Below are 20,132 nucleotides of genomic sequence, written 5' to 3' on the forward strand. Positions count from 1 at the left end.
AATATTGTAATGATTGCAGATATCAATTGATAAGACAAGGTTACATAGTTTACCTAGTTTGATAGTCTGTTTCCAAATGCACAGGGAGTAAAGAACGTGCTTAAAGTTTTTGGCCAAATTAAATATGAGCCAATTTCCTGCAATCAAAAGAAATTGTACCAACATAAAAATCCTAAAATAAACATAATTATCATAACAATCTTTAAAACATCTTTTTGGGTATAGCCTTCGCTTATAATTGACCATAAGGGATAATCACCTTGTAACTCAATATATATATATATGAATATAATCTCCTTTATAAGATCTAGTCTAACTTATCATTTCTGCAGTTTCTATATAGGTATAGGAAGAGGTGGTATGAGTGCAAATTTGGCAAAATTGGCATTCGGACGGTTTTGCATGGTTTTCTGGCAGATTGGCTCCTTTATGTTTGTAGTGTTGTCAAGTGCATGCATGTATTTTTGTGTTATGATTAATATTCCATACATTTTTCGTGGCAGCCTAGAAAAAGTGTGGCCACAAATAATTTTGTTTCCTTTATTTATGTGGGTACCAATTTTCATGGATTAAGAAAAGGATGATATATCTTCAATTAAGGATATTTGAATTTTGGGGTTTTCATAAAGACTAAAGGAAATTAGTATTTGGAATAACACTAGCTATCTTCATTGAACGAAATCAACAAAAATTTGTACCCTACAAATCATAATGAATTCGAAGCAGAGAAAGATTATGAATAGTCCTAACCTCATTTTAACTCTGCTATATAGACAACCATGGTATAATGCTCATGAGTAACAATGACAACAGACAATGACAGACATGAAGGCACTTTGAGCAACAAGAGCTAACTATAGCTATGACAATTGAGAGAAAATATGGTTTGATTTCTTTATATTATCAATTTATTTTGTATTTAAAACATGTTATATTTAACATAGTTTTAAGATATCAAATCAATTCATTCAGTAACAATGCTCAAATTAAAAAAGTGATATTTAGTCTATATACATAATAATACTCACTTTTTTTAAATAAGTTTTTAATAAATCTTAAATTTCTCATTACTACTATTAGTAGCCTGTGGCATCCATGACACAACATGACAGTATATCTAATATACATTTCAAAATTCAAATGCAATTTAAGTAAAACATTTTCACAACAAAAAGATATCTAAATCTATTTGTATGTGCATATAGCTCATCTTATTACTTTCAATCTACATACATATAGTTATACAGAAAATATACTTGAGCTAAGCATCACAAGAGTAAAATCAAAACCAGAAATTATGGGTAATTATGAATAACATACAGTAAATTCAGAAATTATTGGGTGCATTTATTATTGCGATTTTGTAATGTTAGACTACAATGCAATATTTATTAATAAAAACCTTGCAATAATTTATGAATTTACATATGATTGTTTTGAAATCATTGTCAAAAGGCACAGGTACAATCATTCACCACTTTATTTCTATACAACTATCTTCATTATGTAGTTGTTCAACAGTCTATTTATCATAATCTAAATTCATTTAAAAGAAAATGCATTTAAAATGTCCCAACTATTTGTAAATAAACAATCTGCTTACTAGATGAGGGCAATACCACACATTTAAGTATTCTTGACGCAACTAGTAAATTTGCTATGACTGGTTGATACAGAGGGCGTAGAGAGCACCAATGGATTTTTTCATATGAATGTTTATAAGATTATTTGGCATAAAGTTGTCTAAAATATAATACATTTTATGGACTTATACCTCTTTCAATATCCTAGATTAGCTCCTGATATAGGAACAGAAAACTTCTCCTTAACAAACCATATAAATGTCCTTCCATGGGTACATGAATATAACATTTTTAGCCTCATATTGACTATTTCTGGTATAATGTTCCTTTTCAAAATAAAAATTAATCCTAGAAATGCACCTAGAATATTTTTTTAATTTTTGACTGAATTATAATTAATACATCATACATATATGCAGCATTCGAAATACATTGCATTCAATCTTTAAAAACACCCATACATTTATGTTCATAAAATTAGTTATAAAAATAAACCACAAACATCTTAAAGTTTGCACCAATTTCAAGTTTATGATAAATCTATAAAATGTAATAAGATTTCAAGATACAGGTTTATTATTTAAGTTTTTAGTATTTCATTTTAGTTAGTTCACAATGACATGGCTTTTAAAAATCACGTAAATCTTTACTTCAATATTTACATATGCACGGTATAAAATATGATATTTTCACATATACATGAAATAGCACTAAAAGATTTCCCATGACATTATAAAGCACAGGACCACATATATTGTAGCTAATTGGCTGGTCAGAACCATTTTATTCTAATATCTTCAATTTTGTAATACAATATCTTGTCAGTCTGCTTGATAGTTACAGGAATTGATTGATTGTTGGATTAAAACATCCATTTCAGTGCTACAAACTATTTCATGCAGATCAGTTTTTATTGGTGGAGGAAGGCGGGTTTTCAAAATGAACTGCAGACCTTCATCAGGAAAAGGGATAATCCTAGTCATTTAAAATTTGAGACTAACACACCTGCCAACCTAAGTGTTTACAGTCTAGTAAAACAGTTGATTGACTACTAAAACACTCAGCCACTGAGACCCATATTGACAAAAAGAGGACACTCCTATGACAAAAAGGTATTTATACAGTAGTTGTTGTTTGTTTATGTAATATATACGTGTTTCTCGTTTCTCGTTTTTTTATATAGATTAGACCGTTGGTTTTCCTGTTTGAATTGTTTTACACTAGTTATTTTGGGGCCCTTTATAGATTGTAGTTAGGTTTGAGCCAAGGCTCTGTGTTGAAGGCCGTACATTGACCTATAATGGTTTACTTTTTTTAAATTGTTATTTGGATGGAGAGTTGTCTCATTGGCACTCACACCACATCTTCCTATATCTATTTATGAATTCTTTGTTTTAATCATAAAATAATTATTTGTTTACCACTTCACTATGTCAAGTACAATACTAGTCCACTATTGACAGATATTTATTATTTAAATGATCTGTCAGTAGTGAACAGATCACAGCTGACACCACATTTTAAATCTACTTCATTTTTACATTTCAAACATGTCAAAGGAGTTGATAATTATTTACCAAACATAAAGTTGGTATGTCTCCTTATTGCCATACATACATGCATTTCAATAGGAACAATTTGGTATGAAGAAATTATATTGTTTATTCTTTAGATTTATTAAAAGCCATAGATTTAAATAACATGCATCAATGTGCACACATAAAAGTTGATTCCTAATACTTTTTGGTTTAGTTAATTATTTTCTTAAATTGCATAAGTGAAGGGATTCATGATCTTTAAATTGTATAAAAATGATAGAAAATGTTAGGATTCTAATATGAAAGAATTATTAAATTACACAACCATATACTAATAATTCCTTTCATTTGTTCAAGTCATGTAATAAAAAAACTTGTAAAAGTCCTATATTACAGAACTATAGCATTAAATTTTTAATAAATAATTTAAAAACATATAGAAAACACATTACAATCAACATTTTTAATCTGAACACATGTTACATTTTCTTAATATGAACATGAGCACCATAATAACAGTCAGATCTGTCTTTCTGAATAAGTTATCTTTGATTATCAATTATACAATAGTCATGCATACGAGATCATCAATAATTCAGAAAAATTAGTTATTTAAATAAGAAAATTCTTTGGTATAAATTCTTTTTCATGCACTACCATTATTTTACAATATTCTATTATGTCCATTTGATTTAAATACACTTCATATGTCCATGTTTTGCCATCAAGGATCTGACCACACACGGTTATACTTTCTGATCTGAAAATCATTACATTGACCAATGAAATTTTAGCTGGACAATACCAGAGGTTCTCAAAAGGTCTTCAAAGAGAACTAGGAACTGAATGCTTTCATATCTATGAAAGAAAAGCATAGACACAATACAATAGATTTGTATGTTAGTCAGATTGTACTTATGTTCACATATAAATAATATCACTTGAACATGCTTATTATGTTTACAAAACATTGCTCAACTCAACATAAGTTAAAAAAGCTAGTTTATAGCTGCATTTGCATCATTCTTGAATGAACCATCAAAAAGTGCCCGATGACATCCGTACAAGATTAGATATGTGGAATATTTCCGTCCAGTTTATTCTATAAGGATTTCAGACAGTGAACACTTAATTGTTTGTGTTGTTTATCTGACAATTAATACTACGAATGATTCATTGTGTTTTGTTCTCTGAAGTAAGCCTTGAAGTATTCATATGAACTGATCATGATGGCACAAGCTGGAGCTACCTTTATGGTTCTGGGAACCAGTCCTAAAATTAAAACCAGACAATAATTGTTAGCAATGTGTATATAAATGTTATAAATCTGTGTCAGCTGCTCTTTTTTTCAAAACATTTTTTTTCTTTCTTATAAAGGAGTAGGTCCGGTAAGAGCCCTTTTTGGCCCCAAAATATAGCAGTTTTACAAAATTGTTAAAATGTAAACTTTTAGTTATTTATTGGATAGTAGAATGGTTCTGCTACATAAATATTGGCTGTTTTTGACAATACACTGCACATATATTGAGTACTAGCACCATTAAGTCATGCTAAATTACAGAAATCTTCACAATTCCAGCATTTTAGTTAAATTTTAGACGGTTTCCATGTAAAACGAAAGTGGCCGCATTCGTGTTCATCCAAAATATTGAAATGGAAGTTGTATTTGATGATAATACATAACATATATAAAGATTGAGGATGAACACAGATGCGGCCACTTTCATTTTTGACAAAAACCATCTGAAAAGTGACATTTTCTCGCATATTTGGTAGATTTTTCATATTTTAGCTTGAATCGGATCGTTTTAATTGATTAAATGAGTTAAAATCTTTCACAAAAAATAATTGAATCAAATGAAATAGACACTTAAGTGTTTAAAAAGTGGTCAAAATCTTTCGTCAGATGAAACTGAAATTTGAGGCCAAATTGGTCCTTACCGGACCTACTCCTTTATATGAGATGCTTCTGGGTTAGATTTGGCTTTGCAACTGTTTTACTTGAAGTGACGTTGATGAGTCTTGTATAGATGAAATTTTCAGCTAGTGTACAGCCTTGTATCTTTGACAGACATGAAATGTTCATACAGTTAAAGAATTTTCTATATTTCTAATTGTTGCATGAATGAAAATTGACAAATTGTTGAGCAACACAACCAACATGATCAGGGGATTACCATAATTGTGTATTGTATTGTTCCCCATTGATTATTTGTGTTTGTTAAAGGCATCACTCCTGAGCTGACATATAATACATACCTGTAAAGAGAGCATGATATCCATGATCAGCTTGCATCTTCATCATGAGTTTCCAGGTTGACCTAGTTGCATTTTTGTTTTCTGAAGAAAAAAAAATGGAGCAAAGTCTTTAGTATTCATACTATGTTAAGACAAAAATATATTAAAATTTGAACTTGTGGTTTGCCAATGGCCAGCAAGTTAGCTATAATCAATTTATAAAAACACTCATAACTGGTAAAAATTCAAAGAACTTGTAAATCTTGAACAGATTATCATGTTATGGAGGGGTATTTGCAAACAATACCAATCAAGGGACTGTGAAATTTCCAGAGCCCCAAGGCAAGGGAAATTCGTTACCAAGACTTGTATTTTTCGCAAATACCCCTCCATAACATGATGTGTCTGTTTAATTACATCAAGTAGATATGGATTGAAACTCTCTGTACAAATGAATTAAATTGTATTTTTTAACTTATAGGCTGTTATTCATAAACATGTTTATTCATAATTTTGAGGATATACAAGTACTGTACAATGTAAGTGGATACCATCATACATGTCATAGAACCACTAAAATATACATGTACTAATATACGTGTAAGCTTGCTTTCTTTTTGTAACGTCATATCTGAAAACATTTGGCGGGTATATGCTCTTGAGGGTAACAAGGAATATTCAAAATGGCCAATACCATAGTATTTGAGACACCGGCAGTGGTGCAATACAGGCAAACTCGTTTGAAATGAGGATTTAAAAAAAAATACACTGGCTACCAACCAATCAAAATCTGACATTCTTATATTTATGTATGGTGTAATTATTATAGAAACATCACATAAAATGTTTGTGCACAAAGAATTATTAATTTGTTGTGCTTAGCAAATACAAGAAAACAGGACGTAAGCGTAAGACATGAAGGTTCAGAGGTTATTATATACCCTGTAACAATGAGTTGGTAATCAGGTCATGAAGCTTTGACATGTTTACCTTTTAATACTTCTCCCAATTCAATCTGTCTGTGTGTCTTAATCACATCAAATGGAAGAGTCAGGATACCAGCTATCTGTAAATTAAAGTTTCAGATAAATGAAAAAGCTGGAATGAAGATTAAATGTATAGTATCTTTCATCTCTCAGTTTTTTAGGACATGCATATTGCAGTTGTTTGGATACATATGCTTTGCTCAGTAATGTCACATTTCACAGTAGGTCAAAAGTTAGTTATATATTAAAAAAGATTGGGAGTCCAACATCTTCACAGTCAGCTATATATATATAATTCTTTATTCAGATTTTTGTAAAGTTAAGTTATCCAGTATACTGATGAAAGATTTGCTGATTATTGCAGGGTTTTTTTGTTTACAAATTCACCATGTACACCCTTTTGTTGACCCTTCTGACCTTGGTTAAGATATCTGTTTTGAAAAATGTGAACTCACTGTTCCAGACACAGCACCAGCAGTGAAACTCTCTGCAAATGTCATTTGTGATGGTCCTCTCTGTAGCTGTACACGAGCTTTCATACTCTCATAGGACAACCAATACAGTGCTGAAAGTAAAGTTGTACGTTAATATGTGGAGGTGATTACAAAAAAGTATGTTTAACAGTTTGTTGCATATGAATATGGTAGCACTATATGGCCCCAATATGCAGGGTAATAATGAACCTTAATTTCCAGAAGACAGACACCTTTTTTCAGCAGTAGTGCAAAGTGTTCCTCCTCTATAAATAAAGTGTCTAGTAAGGAGTCTAAGTTTATCTAGAGTGGTAACATGTATAAGGCTGCTACATCAGCCTAAAATATGACAATAAGCTTAGTTTACATTTAAATATTTTTTTAATATATTATCATTAATGAAAACATGTAAATGAGGGAACATTTGACAAAAATGATACAAATTTGAATTTTCTTTTAGAAACTTTTGTGACAAAAGAATTTCTTGCTCTACATATTGTTTGTCATATTTGAATTATAGTTACAAAATATTATTAAACTTAAAAAGCTTAAGGGCATATCATTCAATAATCTGATCACTTAACATAGCCAAGTGAACCTCTACATCTACATATACCTTACCTGAAAAAGGAACATCTCTAAGCAGTGTTGGTCCCAAGCCTTTCCACAACATGGTAATACCTCCAGTTTTGATGGACTGACCAAGAGACTTCCTAATTTGGCTGTAAGATAGCTGTTCTGACTGTAATTTGGTTCTGATCATTTCTATGGGACTTATAACTGTCACACACAGTGCTGTTTAAAACAAATTACATCTAGTCATGGAAAGTAGGAAGGTTGTCCCCCCCCCCTCTATTCCATGATAAAGACATCACATATTGTTTTAAAATAAGATACATTGAACTCAATATTAATTGACTATCATAGACAAAAACACCACACCCATAGCCAGGCGGGGTTCAAGGGGTTTGTACAAATCCCTCCCCTTAAAAACAAATAAGCCCTGTTAAAGTTGACATTCTGTTTGAATTGTAGCTGTTAAAGTTGAGTATGATTGTTGTATCGACCCCCCCCCCCCCCCACCCCCCTCTCTCCTTTTAGAAATTCCTGGCTACATGCCTGAACACAAAGCTTAAGTGGATCAGAAGGCAATAAATGATTCGGGTGTATTAACAGTAGTTTCTCTAATTTTTGTGCTATTTTCACATTTCCTGACTGGTGTGGGAAAAAGATTTCTCCTCACTGTTCTCAGCAAATGATTGGTTAAAATTTAATTGTGACATTAAATTTTCTTGGGTTTTTTTAATTTTCTGAACGTCATGAAAAAAGGCGACCATGCCTGATGACCTCACATTAAAGTAAACAACTTTCCTCAAATCTTTGAAAAGAAAGGATAAAATCATCAGAGAACAGATTCCACCACTGTAACTCATGTATTACGATATTTCTCCACTCTCAACAGTTAAATTTTAATTATCTAAAAAGCTCCCCTCATGCTTTAAATATTAAAATTTAACTGTCTCCAGTGGAGAAATATCGTAATACACTTATTGCAGTTGTGGAATCTATATATTTATAGTTCATGAGAAAAACAAACAGATTTTTTTAGAAATTCTTTGAAATGCATGGGGTAAAATCTGGATGAACATGATGAATGGAATCATGTCATGCATACAAACAAACAAAAACTTATATAACGATATAAGTTATATTAAAAAGCACTTTATTTTCATCATAAATTTTGTTGCAATTCTGAAAGTTTCTTGTTTTAAGTAAAGCCCCTGAATGATAAAAAAAATAATTCATCTATGTACTCATCAAATGAAACACACAACAAAAATATCAAGCAAATAGTCAATCTATATGATAACTTCATAACATTACACATACTTCTTGCTGCTGCACCTGCAATCATGGGTTTCCACCAATCACTGCCTGCTAATCCTCCATGGTAACCTAACTTCTTACGAAATATCTCATAACATGAAAAATAGATAACTGTAGCAGGAATAGCCATGACTCTATAATAAAAAGAATTAAAAGTAAAATCTGTAAAACATAAGTAATAATATGGACCATAATTTGGTATTCGGCCTTTGGTTTCTTTTTGTATCCTTTTTTATAAGTTCTAAAATTTTAACTTTTATTTTGTGGGTTGTGTTGGTGTTAGAATAGTAAGAATGGAACAATTGAGTTTTTCGAGAAAAAATTAATACATTTTGATTCACCGTTTACGTGACATGAAACCAAACAGGAAACCAATCTTTATTTTCTTTATTTTGCACAATATAATTCAAAAGGCATAAATAAACACCATTACTAGTGTTACTTGCTTCATGTTAATATTTAAAATTTTCAATGTTATATTAAAGTTTTTTTTAAACCTGACAGGAAACCATAAGAAACCGAAAGCATTTTTTTAGTTTTATTTTATTGCAAAATCTGCTTAAAATAATCTGAACAGTATACTTTTTCTTAATATCCATCTTAAATGTAACAGTATTATAAAACTCCTAAATATGTGCTTGTTTTGAAAACAATTAGTACAATTTATTCAGAATTTTCCATATTTTCTCCATTGATACAGGATACCATAATCGTTGTATCTTGATGTTTAAGCAAAAAAAATGTATTTATATTTGGTTTTGATATTCCAGTTAAATACAATTTATTCCAAATCATTGGCAATGTAACATTCTTTAAATCCAGTAAAGAAAAAAACTTTTAACTTGGAATTAAAATCTTTAAAATAGGCACAATGTGATACTTATGACCTGTACACCATCTACATGGTTTCCACATTTTAACCTACTTTAGTGGGCTAAAATCAATAAAGTACTTCCTTTCAAGTCATGCATGGTAAAAGTTTACTTCTCCTTTGACAAGTTTATTGCGTTTCTGATAAGTGTTTGCAGAACATGAATAAAAAATATTAATTAAAAACTGTGACAAAGATTCCAACTTTCCTGTCACCATCTTACGGTGTTTATATATCTCAACTTGTACGATTCGCTCGTGTATGTAACAATGTTTTAGATTTTAACGAGAGAAATTTATGTATTACTGAAAAATTATTACACCAGGGTTTTCGATATCACAAACTAGTCAAAACATTTACTAAATTTTATCATCGGTATAAAGACATCATTCGTAAATATAGCTCAACATGCAGACTTTTTATACGTTCAGGTATTTCACATCCAATTTTTTATGGAAATATTCTTTATAAAGCACAAAGGTGTCAGTATTCACCTCATAAACTTACAAAACCTTTGAATAGACTTATTAAGAAGGGATATAATTACGATACTGTTGTCAAGTCATTAAAGATTGCATATTTTGGAGTTAATATTGAGTCACTGATAAGGTCTTTGCGTCGGAACTAAACACATTTATTCTAAAAACAGTTGTTGGCATGACACGGGTTATGTTCTTCTCATATATGTTATGATGGTATGATACTAAACCCCTTACGGGAAGGATTGTGCCTGATGTTCATATGATGAAATCATAATCTTTCAGTCAGTTTAATTGAAGTCTGGAGCTGGCATGTCAGTTAACTGCTAGTAGTCTGTTGTTATTTATGTATTATTGTCATTTTGTTTATTTTCTTTGGTTACATCTTCTGACATCAGACTCGGACTTCTCTTGAACTGAATTTTAATGTGCGTATTGTTATGTTTTTACTTTTCTACACTGGTTAGAGGTATAGGGGGAGGGTTGAGATCTCACAAACATGTTTAACCCCGCCGCATTTTTGCGCCTGTCCCAAGTCAGGAGCCTCTGGCCTTTGTTAGTCTTGTATTATTTAAATTTTAGTTTCTTGTGTACAATTTGGAAATTAGTATGGCGTTCATTATCACTGAACTAGTATATATTTGTTTAGGGGCCAGCTGAAGGAAGCCTTCGGGTGCGGGAATTTCTCGCTTATTGAAGACCTGTTGGTGACCTTCTGCTGTTGTGTTTTTTTATTTTGGTCGGGTTGTTGTCTCTTTGACACATTCCCCATTTCCATTCTCAATTTTATTTTTTACAGAGTTTGTCTTTAGTGCCGTGTGGAGGCAGTAGAGTGCCTCCCCGTGCTTCAGGTTTATGCTCTTATAATATACTAGATTATGGAGTGTGTGTCCGAGCGAGAACTGCTCTAGTTCATTACTTTAGGAATGTTTATCAAAAAGTAGTATTTCAATATTCAGCCCCATTCTACTAATTGGTCAGCCATCAGTCATACCCTGATATACACTATCTTTCATACCCTGATATACACTATCTTTTTCGGGTACTAGTAATTAATGCTGATAGCGTTCGACATTTTCAGCCGAACAAATTTATCACTTTTACTTAACTTAATTATTGTATGCTGGTTCATATTCTGGACGCCAATCTTTGCTCCTTTATTATGTAATTCACTAACAAAACAATTATGAAACTAAGAAACGGAAAAATACTAAATACTAAACTTGTTCAAAGGGTATCTACACGTCTCAATTTTCAAAATCGGTTATCTAAAAATACTACCATCGCTAACATTTTTAACAATAAAAATCGTGGTTACCCTTCTATCGATAAGTGTCATGCCAAAAAATGACTTACATGTCCCCGTCTTTCCACCAACAATACGGTAAGGTCCACGTTTAATGGTCGCACATTTTCTTTAAATTTTGAAACTGATATTACTTGAAAAACAAACAGTATTATTTACTCACATGAAACAAACCGGGATGTGGTATTCAGTACGTAGGAGAAACTGGAAGATATTTATCAAAACGCACTCAAGAACATCTGTATCGTTTTAAAAGACCTAATAAATTCAAAAGTATCATTTACCAACACCTTAAGAAGCACAACCATCCTTTTAAATATTTAGCAGTTCAACCTTTAGAAGTAGTAAATAAGCAGCCTGGTGAATCGCATTCAAAGTTTGTACGATCACGGAAAATAATTGAATTAAATTGGATTAAAAAATTACAGACAGTTTACCCTCTCGGTCTAAATGATAATATCATGGGAATTGGTAATATATCTAGAACCAATTCCGTTAACATTTTGGATATTGTTTCTAAAACTGTTCGTAAAAACCGTTCTCACGGTTGTAGAACAAATCGCAATCAAAGAAAATTTCGGGCCAATCATACCAATATTTCGGACCTAATTTCTATTTCAAAAAACAACGGCAGACATTATCTGTTAACAAAACTCTGTTCGTTACCGGTTAATAAGTTAAATAAAATTTTGGAGGATTGCAACACAATTTCATATAGCAGTCCTAAGTATGAAATTGTTCAAATTATTATGGCATATTGTTATTCTAAATTATTTCCCAAAATTGATCGCCCTGAAGATCATAAAAAACATTTTATTAAAATTAAGTATGTCAATAAAGGCTTTGATTTTGTAAATATTGCCGGTATATTTAACGACCATTCTGTTAAAGAACAAATTCCTGGATATTTTGACAATACTGAGCTACCTCTTATTTGTTATATTTATAAGAAATCTACCCGGAAATTTGTGTTTAATTATAGTCAATTGTGTAAAGATGTTAATATCAGTGAAAATACACCTACTTCATGTAATTGCAGTAATTCCGAATATATTTATGGACCCATTTCCCATGTTATAACAGGAGATCTTAACATCGTTCAAGACCGAGAGTTAAAATCATTTCTCAGTAAAGGACCTAAATATCGTCCCCCGTCAATTATTAATTGGAATGAGTGTCGTAATATCATCCACGACTCACTTCATACTTACTGTATGAAATGGATAAAACGGGAAAAAGCTGACAAAAAATCTTTGGACTCTTTTTTTAATTCAGTAATGAAGATAGTTGATATACGTATTCAACATTTTAAAGAACATTTTACTATTAACAATAACCACAATAAACCTATTTCTCGTATCAAACATAAACTAAAAGAACTAGCCAAGGAATTTGTTTTTGTCCCGGCCGATAAAGCTGCTAATAATATTATTATTGTTTGACGTAAATTTTACATCGAGGTTCTGAAAAAGGAAATCACCAATTCACCAACATTCCAACTGACTCCATTTTCAGAAAACGAAATCTGTAACAAACATAAACTTTTAGCCACCGCTTTACAAGCAGAGCCAAATACAATGAAAGTTCCAACTATGTATTGGCTTCCGAAGCTACACAAAACCCCTTACAAATATAGATTTATTTCGTCTTCAAGCCATTGTTCAACTACTAAATTGTCTATTATTCTTACCAGCACACTTGGTACAATTAAAAACCTTATAATAAATTGTTCAAATAAGGCCTTCGAAAATAGTGGAATAAATTACTTTTGGAGTGTCAAGAACTCGTTGGAAGTACTTGATAAATTGCATGCTTATATTGGTGATTTTGAATCTGTTCAAAGTTTTGATTTTTCTACCCTGTATACCACATTGCCTCACATTCTCATTAAGAAAAAATTCACACACCTAATTAAATGGGCATTCAAAAAATCAGAATGTGAATATATATGTTCAAACTCTTTTAGGTCATTTTTTAGTAGCAATAAACAAAAAAACTATGTTAATTGGACATGCTTTGATACTTTATATGCCCTTGAATTTTTACTAGATAACATTTTTGTTCGCTTTAGGGATTCCGTATATCGTCAGATTATCGGAATTCCAATGGGGACTAACTGTGCACCACTTATTGCGGACCTCTTTTTGTATTGTTACGAGTTACAATTTATGACAAAAATAAGCAAAGACCCATCAAAACAACATCTGATAAACAAATTTAATAATACTTTTAGATATTTGGATGATATTTTGGCTCTCAATAATGACGACTTCAGTATGTATATTAATGAAATTTATCCTGGTGAACTCACTTTAAATAAAGCTAATACTAACAATGACCACTGCCCTTTCCTCGATCTTGATATCTATATCACTAACGGAAAGCTGAATACTAAAATTTATGATAAAAGGGATGATTTTTCATTTCCTATCGTTAATTATCCGTTTTTAGATGGTGACGTTCCCTTGTCACCATCTTACGGTGTTTATATATCTCAACTTGTACGATTCGCTCGTGTATGTAACAATGTTTTAGATTTTAACGAGAGAAATTTATGTATTACTGAAAAATTATTACACCAGGGTTTTCGATATCACAAACTAGTCAAAACATTTACTAAATTTTATCATCGGTATAAAGACATCATTCGTAAATATAGCTCAACATGCAGACTTTTTATACGTTCAGGTATTTCACATCCAATTTTTTATGGAAATATTCTTTATAAAGCACAAAGGTGTCAGTATTCACCTCATAAACTTACAAAACCTTTGAATAGACTTATTAAGAAGGGATATAATTACGATACTGTTGTCAAGTCATTAAAGATTGCATATTTTGGAGTTAATATTGAGTCACTGATAAGGTCTTTGCGTCGGAACTAAACACATTTATTCTAAAAACAGTTGTTGGCATGACACGGGTTATGTTCTTCTCATATATGTTATGATGGTATGATACTAAACCCCTTACGGGAAGGATTGTGCCTGATGTTCATATGATGAAATCATAATCTTTCAGTCAGTTTAATTGAAGTCTGGAGCTGGCATGTCAGTTAACTGCTAGTAGTCTGTTGTTATTTATGTATTATTGTCATTTTGTTTATTTTCTTTGGTTACATCTTCTGACATCAGACTCGGACTTCTCTTGAACTGAATTTTAATGTGCGTATTGTTATGTTTTTACTTTTCTACACTGGTTAGAGGTATAGGGGGAGGATTGAGATCTCACAAACATGTTTAACCCTGCCGCATTTTTGCGCCTGTCCCAAGTCAGGAGCCTCTGGCCTTTGTTAGTCTTGTATTATTTAAATTTTAGTTTCTTGTGTACAATTTGGAAATTAGTATGGCGTTCATTATCACTGAACTAGTATATATTTGTTTAGGGGCCAGCTGAAGGACGCCTTCCGGTGCGGGAATTTCTCGCTATATTGAAGACCTGTTGGTGACCTTCTGCTGTTGTGTTTTTTTATTTTGGTCGGGTTGTTGTCTCTTTGACACATTCCCCATTTCCATTCTCAATTTTATTTGTACATTCTAAGTGTAACGGTATATTAACATGTATTTGTTATTAAATTATATTTATTCACCTAAAATATCCAGTAATATTTACTGCTGAAGTTAAATCAATCCAACGAGCATTGGTACAATGATAAGAGACGTAATTTCGATTGATTTTTCCAAGGACTCTTCACGTCATTATCGGGAAACGAAGTGTGTTCTAACGTCTGTCAAATATGAAATCGATTTTGTCAAGTCATTGGGCATTTATTTTCACACAGGATCGTATGTAACATTATGCACATAGGAAAAATAATAGACCACCAGCGCAATCTCTTTGACAATTGTATTTTCCTCTTTTAAACAAGACGAAACAAGTCTACAGATTATGTTTGCTAACATCCCGTTGGAAACAAAAACAATGTTTAGACCTAGTATTTCGTACATCCGGCCGTAATGGCGTTATCACATGTTAGTCAAGTGTTTCACGTATGACCGGAAATGGTTAGAACTTAAGGACAAAAACAATTTTAATAAATAACTGGACTTCTGTTTCGTGTGAAATGTAACGTATAACGACAACGTAATTTTCTTACTTAATTATTACGAAGATCAAAACAAGAATGTAAATCATCTCGGATTTACCTGTTTGAACATCTCGCGAGAGTTCATATTTGCATATTGTTTTTAAGAATTCTATTACAACAAAGCAGATTACATCATCTACAAATTGCGTTACGAAATCGGACACAAAAATCACGCCACTGTTCTTACATCTGCTACATAAATACTTATAGTTCTCGGCATTTTCTTCTCACTATTCTTATTGGTCGATGTTCTTTGTTATTTGAAAGCAAAAGTTACGAATTTGCCGGTGACAATTATCTTTAAATCAGTCAGCGTTATGCTCTTCAGAAGCAATAAATAACGTGAGAAACGACACAAAAATACGGTTGTAGAATCTTTGAAATTCGTATATTTTAATTTTTTTTCTAGGGAAGAGTAGCATACACTTGTATGTTGATAAAAATAATGGCATCTTTAGATGTAGTTGCAACTTTTCTTACAGTAATTCACATTTTATCACTTTTCTATAGTTATAGGAAACGGAGCCCAATAGCAAATTATGGTCCATATATATTATAACTTCAAAAATCCCTTTTGATGTTTTTATGAAAACCAAATTTTAATATATATGAATACGCTTATTTTTCATCACAAATAATAAATATTTTAAAAGAGAGATGAAAGATACTGAAGGGACATTCAAACTCATAAGTCAAAAATACACTGACAACATTATAGCTTAAACCAGGAAAGACCATACAAATTGTCTAAAACTAACAACAGAACACAAAATACAATGTAGAAAACTAAACTCTGAACAACACGAACACCATGAAAAACTGAGAGTAACCTCAGGTGCTCTATAAGGGTAAGTATATCCTTCTCTGCATGTGGCACCTGCTTTCAGAGTGACAAACATTCTGCTGCTGTTGTATTTGAATAGTCAAACAAACATATAACCATGAAGTAATAGGAATAAAATATAAAGAGGAAAAATATGTCGATGAGACAGCACACATACATGTATGACACAATAAACAAAAGATACATGTACCTTTAGTTATTTATGATTTTTTAATTTCCCTTTTTATAAATTGATAGTGAAAACTTTGTGCTTAATTTGTCAATGAAATAACTATCTAATACATTTGTACATTGTCATAAATCAAGACAGTTTTACAAGCTTGTACATATTGTAGCTCACACATAATACATAATGATACCCGAATAACCATCCTAACTTACAGAGTTGGAGGCAATCCACTCCAAAGGGAAGCAACACCTTCATATTTAAGAATCTTGAAAAAGGCATCCTAAAAGAAAATAAAGAACAGAGCTTTGGTTTAATATCTATATAATTCTAACATGTCTAAAGTCAATAAAACAACATTAAAGCAAGGTTTAAATTCCTATTGTGACATGCCAGCTCAACTTGTAAGACAATGTGACGCTACTTAATTCAACATTCATTCTTACAAAATCTTATTTAAAATAAAGAATACATTGCTACTCAATATTAATCCATGTCACATCTTTCAATTAATAAAGAGATATATAATGTGTTTTTCTTTAGCATGTGTAGAAATTACATGTATATAAACAAGATCGAGTGTTAATCATGTTAATTTGAAATATATGCTAATTGTCTAGGTTGGCAGTCACACCACATCTCTTTATTTCGTATTCAGATAATCTTAAAAATTCTTTTGTGAAAGCGTTAGGCTACATTTGTTAATTTACTACAGTATACAGTATAGAAATTATATTTAGGTTTGAAATAGCATTCTATACAATCATTTATGACGGTAAATAGTCATAATTAATTTTTCAAATCATCAAGGCAATAAACTTTTCAAATTATTAAGGCATTGATAGGCAATAATTCCTGGATTTGAATATACATGATATATATCTTATAACAAACATTCAAAACTTACAGCTGTGCCAGTAAGAGGTTTTGGTATAGGCCTTTTATACCATGGACACTCTGGTGCTGGTGTTAAACTTGAACCCCCGTTAACAGCACATACACATACATGATCCATCAGTCCATTGCAGTACTGGAATATTTGGCCTTTGACCAGTGGTTTCTTCTGTGACTGAAGTCGTATCTTTATCACATCCAATGGAGTAACTGTAATCATAATAATACAATATCAGGAATATGGTGTGATATTTCAGATTTTATTTAATCAAAAACTAGAAGAATATGGGGAACTTTCTCATCATGGTCTTTGACCAGATTTCTATCTCAACATGAAGTCACCTGAGGACATGACAACAGTCAACGTGCATGTATTGATTTATTCAAAAAGCACTTTAGCGAATAAGTTCTAAGTCAAATTATTGTTACAGTAGGTCTCTGACAGATCAGAAAAAAATTTATCATGATTATCAGACTTTATTCATTACTTAACCATTCCAAGCTACTTACCAAGAAGAAATTTATGCAGTACTAAGTACCAGAGAAAAATGTGACGGAAAAATTTATATTTCATATCACATGTATCATTCGGATGAGGCAAACTTAGAGAAAAGATACCAATTTCAGGACGCAATGACATACACAGGGATGGACAGATGTACAGATGTACAAGGGTAAACTTTAATGCCCCTCGCCTAGTGCATAATAAAACCTCAGATTGGTCCATGTTTTCTATCTAATTACGCTATCATGACTATGTTGTGTATGTCATGCCATGTGAATGTCAATACACCTTATCGCTATTTGTCCACCATTACTGTATATCACACAGGTTCCCGTAAAATTTTGACGTCACAAAACAAAATAACTGACGCCACAATGGAAAAGTGATTGTGTATGACATCACTTTTCTTTTTGCTTTTCCTATTCTACATAAATGACATGCCCCAGGAGATCCAATCAACTGTACGACTGTTTGCTGATGACACAATTGCGTATGTCACAATTTCATCTGATGCTGACTCAGCAAACCTTCAAAAGGACCTTGACAAACTAGCTGTATGGGAAACTAAATGGCTCATGAAGTTTCATCCTGATAAATGTAACGTTCTCACCATCTCCAAAAAGCGAACACCAGCTAAATACAGTTACACACTACATGGCCATAACCTTGAACATGTCACAGCAGCAAAATACCTGGGATGTACCATTGCATCAGATCTCAAATGGGGTAAACACATTAGCAACATCTGCTCCAAAGCAAACAATACCATCAGTTTTCTTAAAAGGAACTTAAACATCTCCAACAAGTCTATAAAAGAAAAAGCATATATATGTGTCCCTCGTCAGACCAACATTGGAATATGCTAGTTCAGTATGGGACCCGTATCAACAAAATGATATTTATAGATTGGAAATGGTCCAAAGGAGGGCAGCAAGGTATGTTACTAACAGATACCACAACACTTCATCTGTTAGTGACATGCTTGAACAACTAGAATGGACTACACTACAAGAACGAAGAAAACAGAGCAGACTGATAATGATGTATAAGCTTAATAACAACTATGTAAAGATTGATACATCAAATAAACTGATACCAAACGAACGTCCTTCCAGGAATAACAACAGAAAGCATTCAGAATTCCATCATGCAAAACTACAGTTCGGAAGGAGTCATTCTATCCTAGAACAATAAGAGAGTGGAACACCTTGCCCAACTGTAAGGTCTCTGCCCCGAGTCCTGAATCTTTCAAGGTTCAGCTCCGTCAGTAATTAAATTGACATGTTTTTATTTGCACTTGTATATAAAATTCACCTAGTTTTTGTTTTTGTTAAATTAATTTTTTTTTATACATGCGCGCACTCCATAAATGTGGCAGAATAGTCAACCAGTTGACGGTGGCCGCTTACTGGAAGAAGAAGAAGAAGACATCAAAAGTTCAAGCGGCCTGGATTAGTGATAAGGTGTAGAAAGTGTCATTAAAAAAAAATCAGAATGATGATGATGATCATGATGATGATTTGCTAATTATATACAGGTTTGAAGTGTCACTCTTTCAAATTTCCCTGAAAAAATTCAAACTATGTAGAATATTTATTATCATGAACACTTAAGATTCAATTTAGGAAAATAGCTCTGACCTCTGAACCCATGTTTATTTGCGCAGTGTTTTGCATAAAATAAATAAAGTGACAGCCAATAATGAATGATTGTTACTGATAATGGACCAATACGTGCTACTTCATTTTTTATTTGACGTTTGACATTCACATTTATTTACCAAATACTGAAGTTACAAATGCTCCACTGCATGATGAAATCATTTGCTGAACTGGAGTAATTCCATTTCCAGTCATTCCGTCATTTGTCTCGACTGCATCTGTGTTCTTATTCATTCTTCTACAATCCATGCAACTTTTCTCATATTTAACCCATAGTTTTTCACTGTATAAGTGGGAAATAAAACTTTACTAGCAAGCCAGTTTCATAACAGTCTGCTAATTCCAGCTTAAACAGTACTGCAAATTTTCCCTTTTGTAAAACACTCGCATATCTCCGACAAGAAAAATCTGTGCGTGCGTTCTATAATCTATCTGTATTCGTCGACAATTTTTGCCGAAGTTTATATAATTATTAAGTATGAGCAAGTATTTGTATAGTACTAGTATTAAGAATACAGTCTATACAAATCAAATCCTTGAAATGAGTAAAAATGATATGGAATTAACATTGAACAAAGGCTAAACACCGTACAAGTACGTTTATTTTATTATAA

At 31.9% G+C, this 20,132-nt stretch overlaps 1 protein-coding gene across 1 annotated transcript; it reads right to left on the reverse strand.

The window, feature by feature from the left end:
• Positions 1–869: 869 nt before the first annotated feature.
• LOC134708582 (probable mitochondrial glutathione transporter SLC25A40) lies at positions 870–19,838 on the reverse strand. Its single transcript, XM_063569229.1, has 9 exons — positions 19,638–19,838; positions 17,366–17,562; positions 16,674–16,741; positions 8,709–8,839; positions 7,440–7,613; positions 6,801–6,910; positions 6,350–6,425; positions 5,381–5,461; positions 870–4,393 (listed from the first exon to the last, which is right to left on the reverse strand). Exons 1-9 carry the CDS (start codon positions 19,765–19,767, stop codon positions 4,284–4,286), a joined length of 1,077 nt encoding a protein of 358 aa, XP_063425299.1. The 5' UTR covers positions 19,768–19,838; the 3' UTR covers positions 870–4,283.
• Between the last annotated feature and the right edge of the window lie 294 nt (positions 19,839–20,132).

The sequence above is a fragment of the Mytilus trossulus genome, chromosome 2 (assembly GCF_036588685.1).
Source record: "Mytilus trossulus isolate FHL-02 chromosome 2, PNRI_Mtr1.1.1.hap1, whole genome shotgun sequence".
Taxonomy (NCBI): domain Eukaryota; kingdom Metazoa; phylum Mollusca; class Bivalvia; order Mytilida; family Mytilidae; genus Mytilus; species Mytilus trossulus.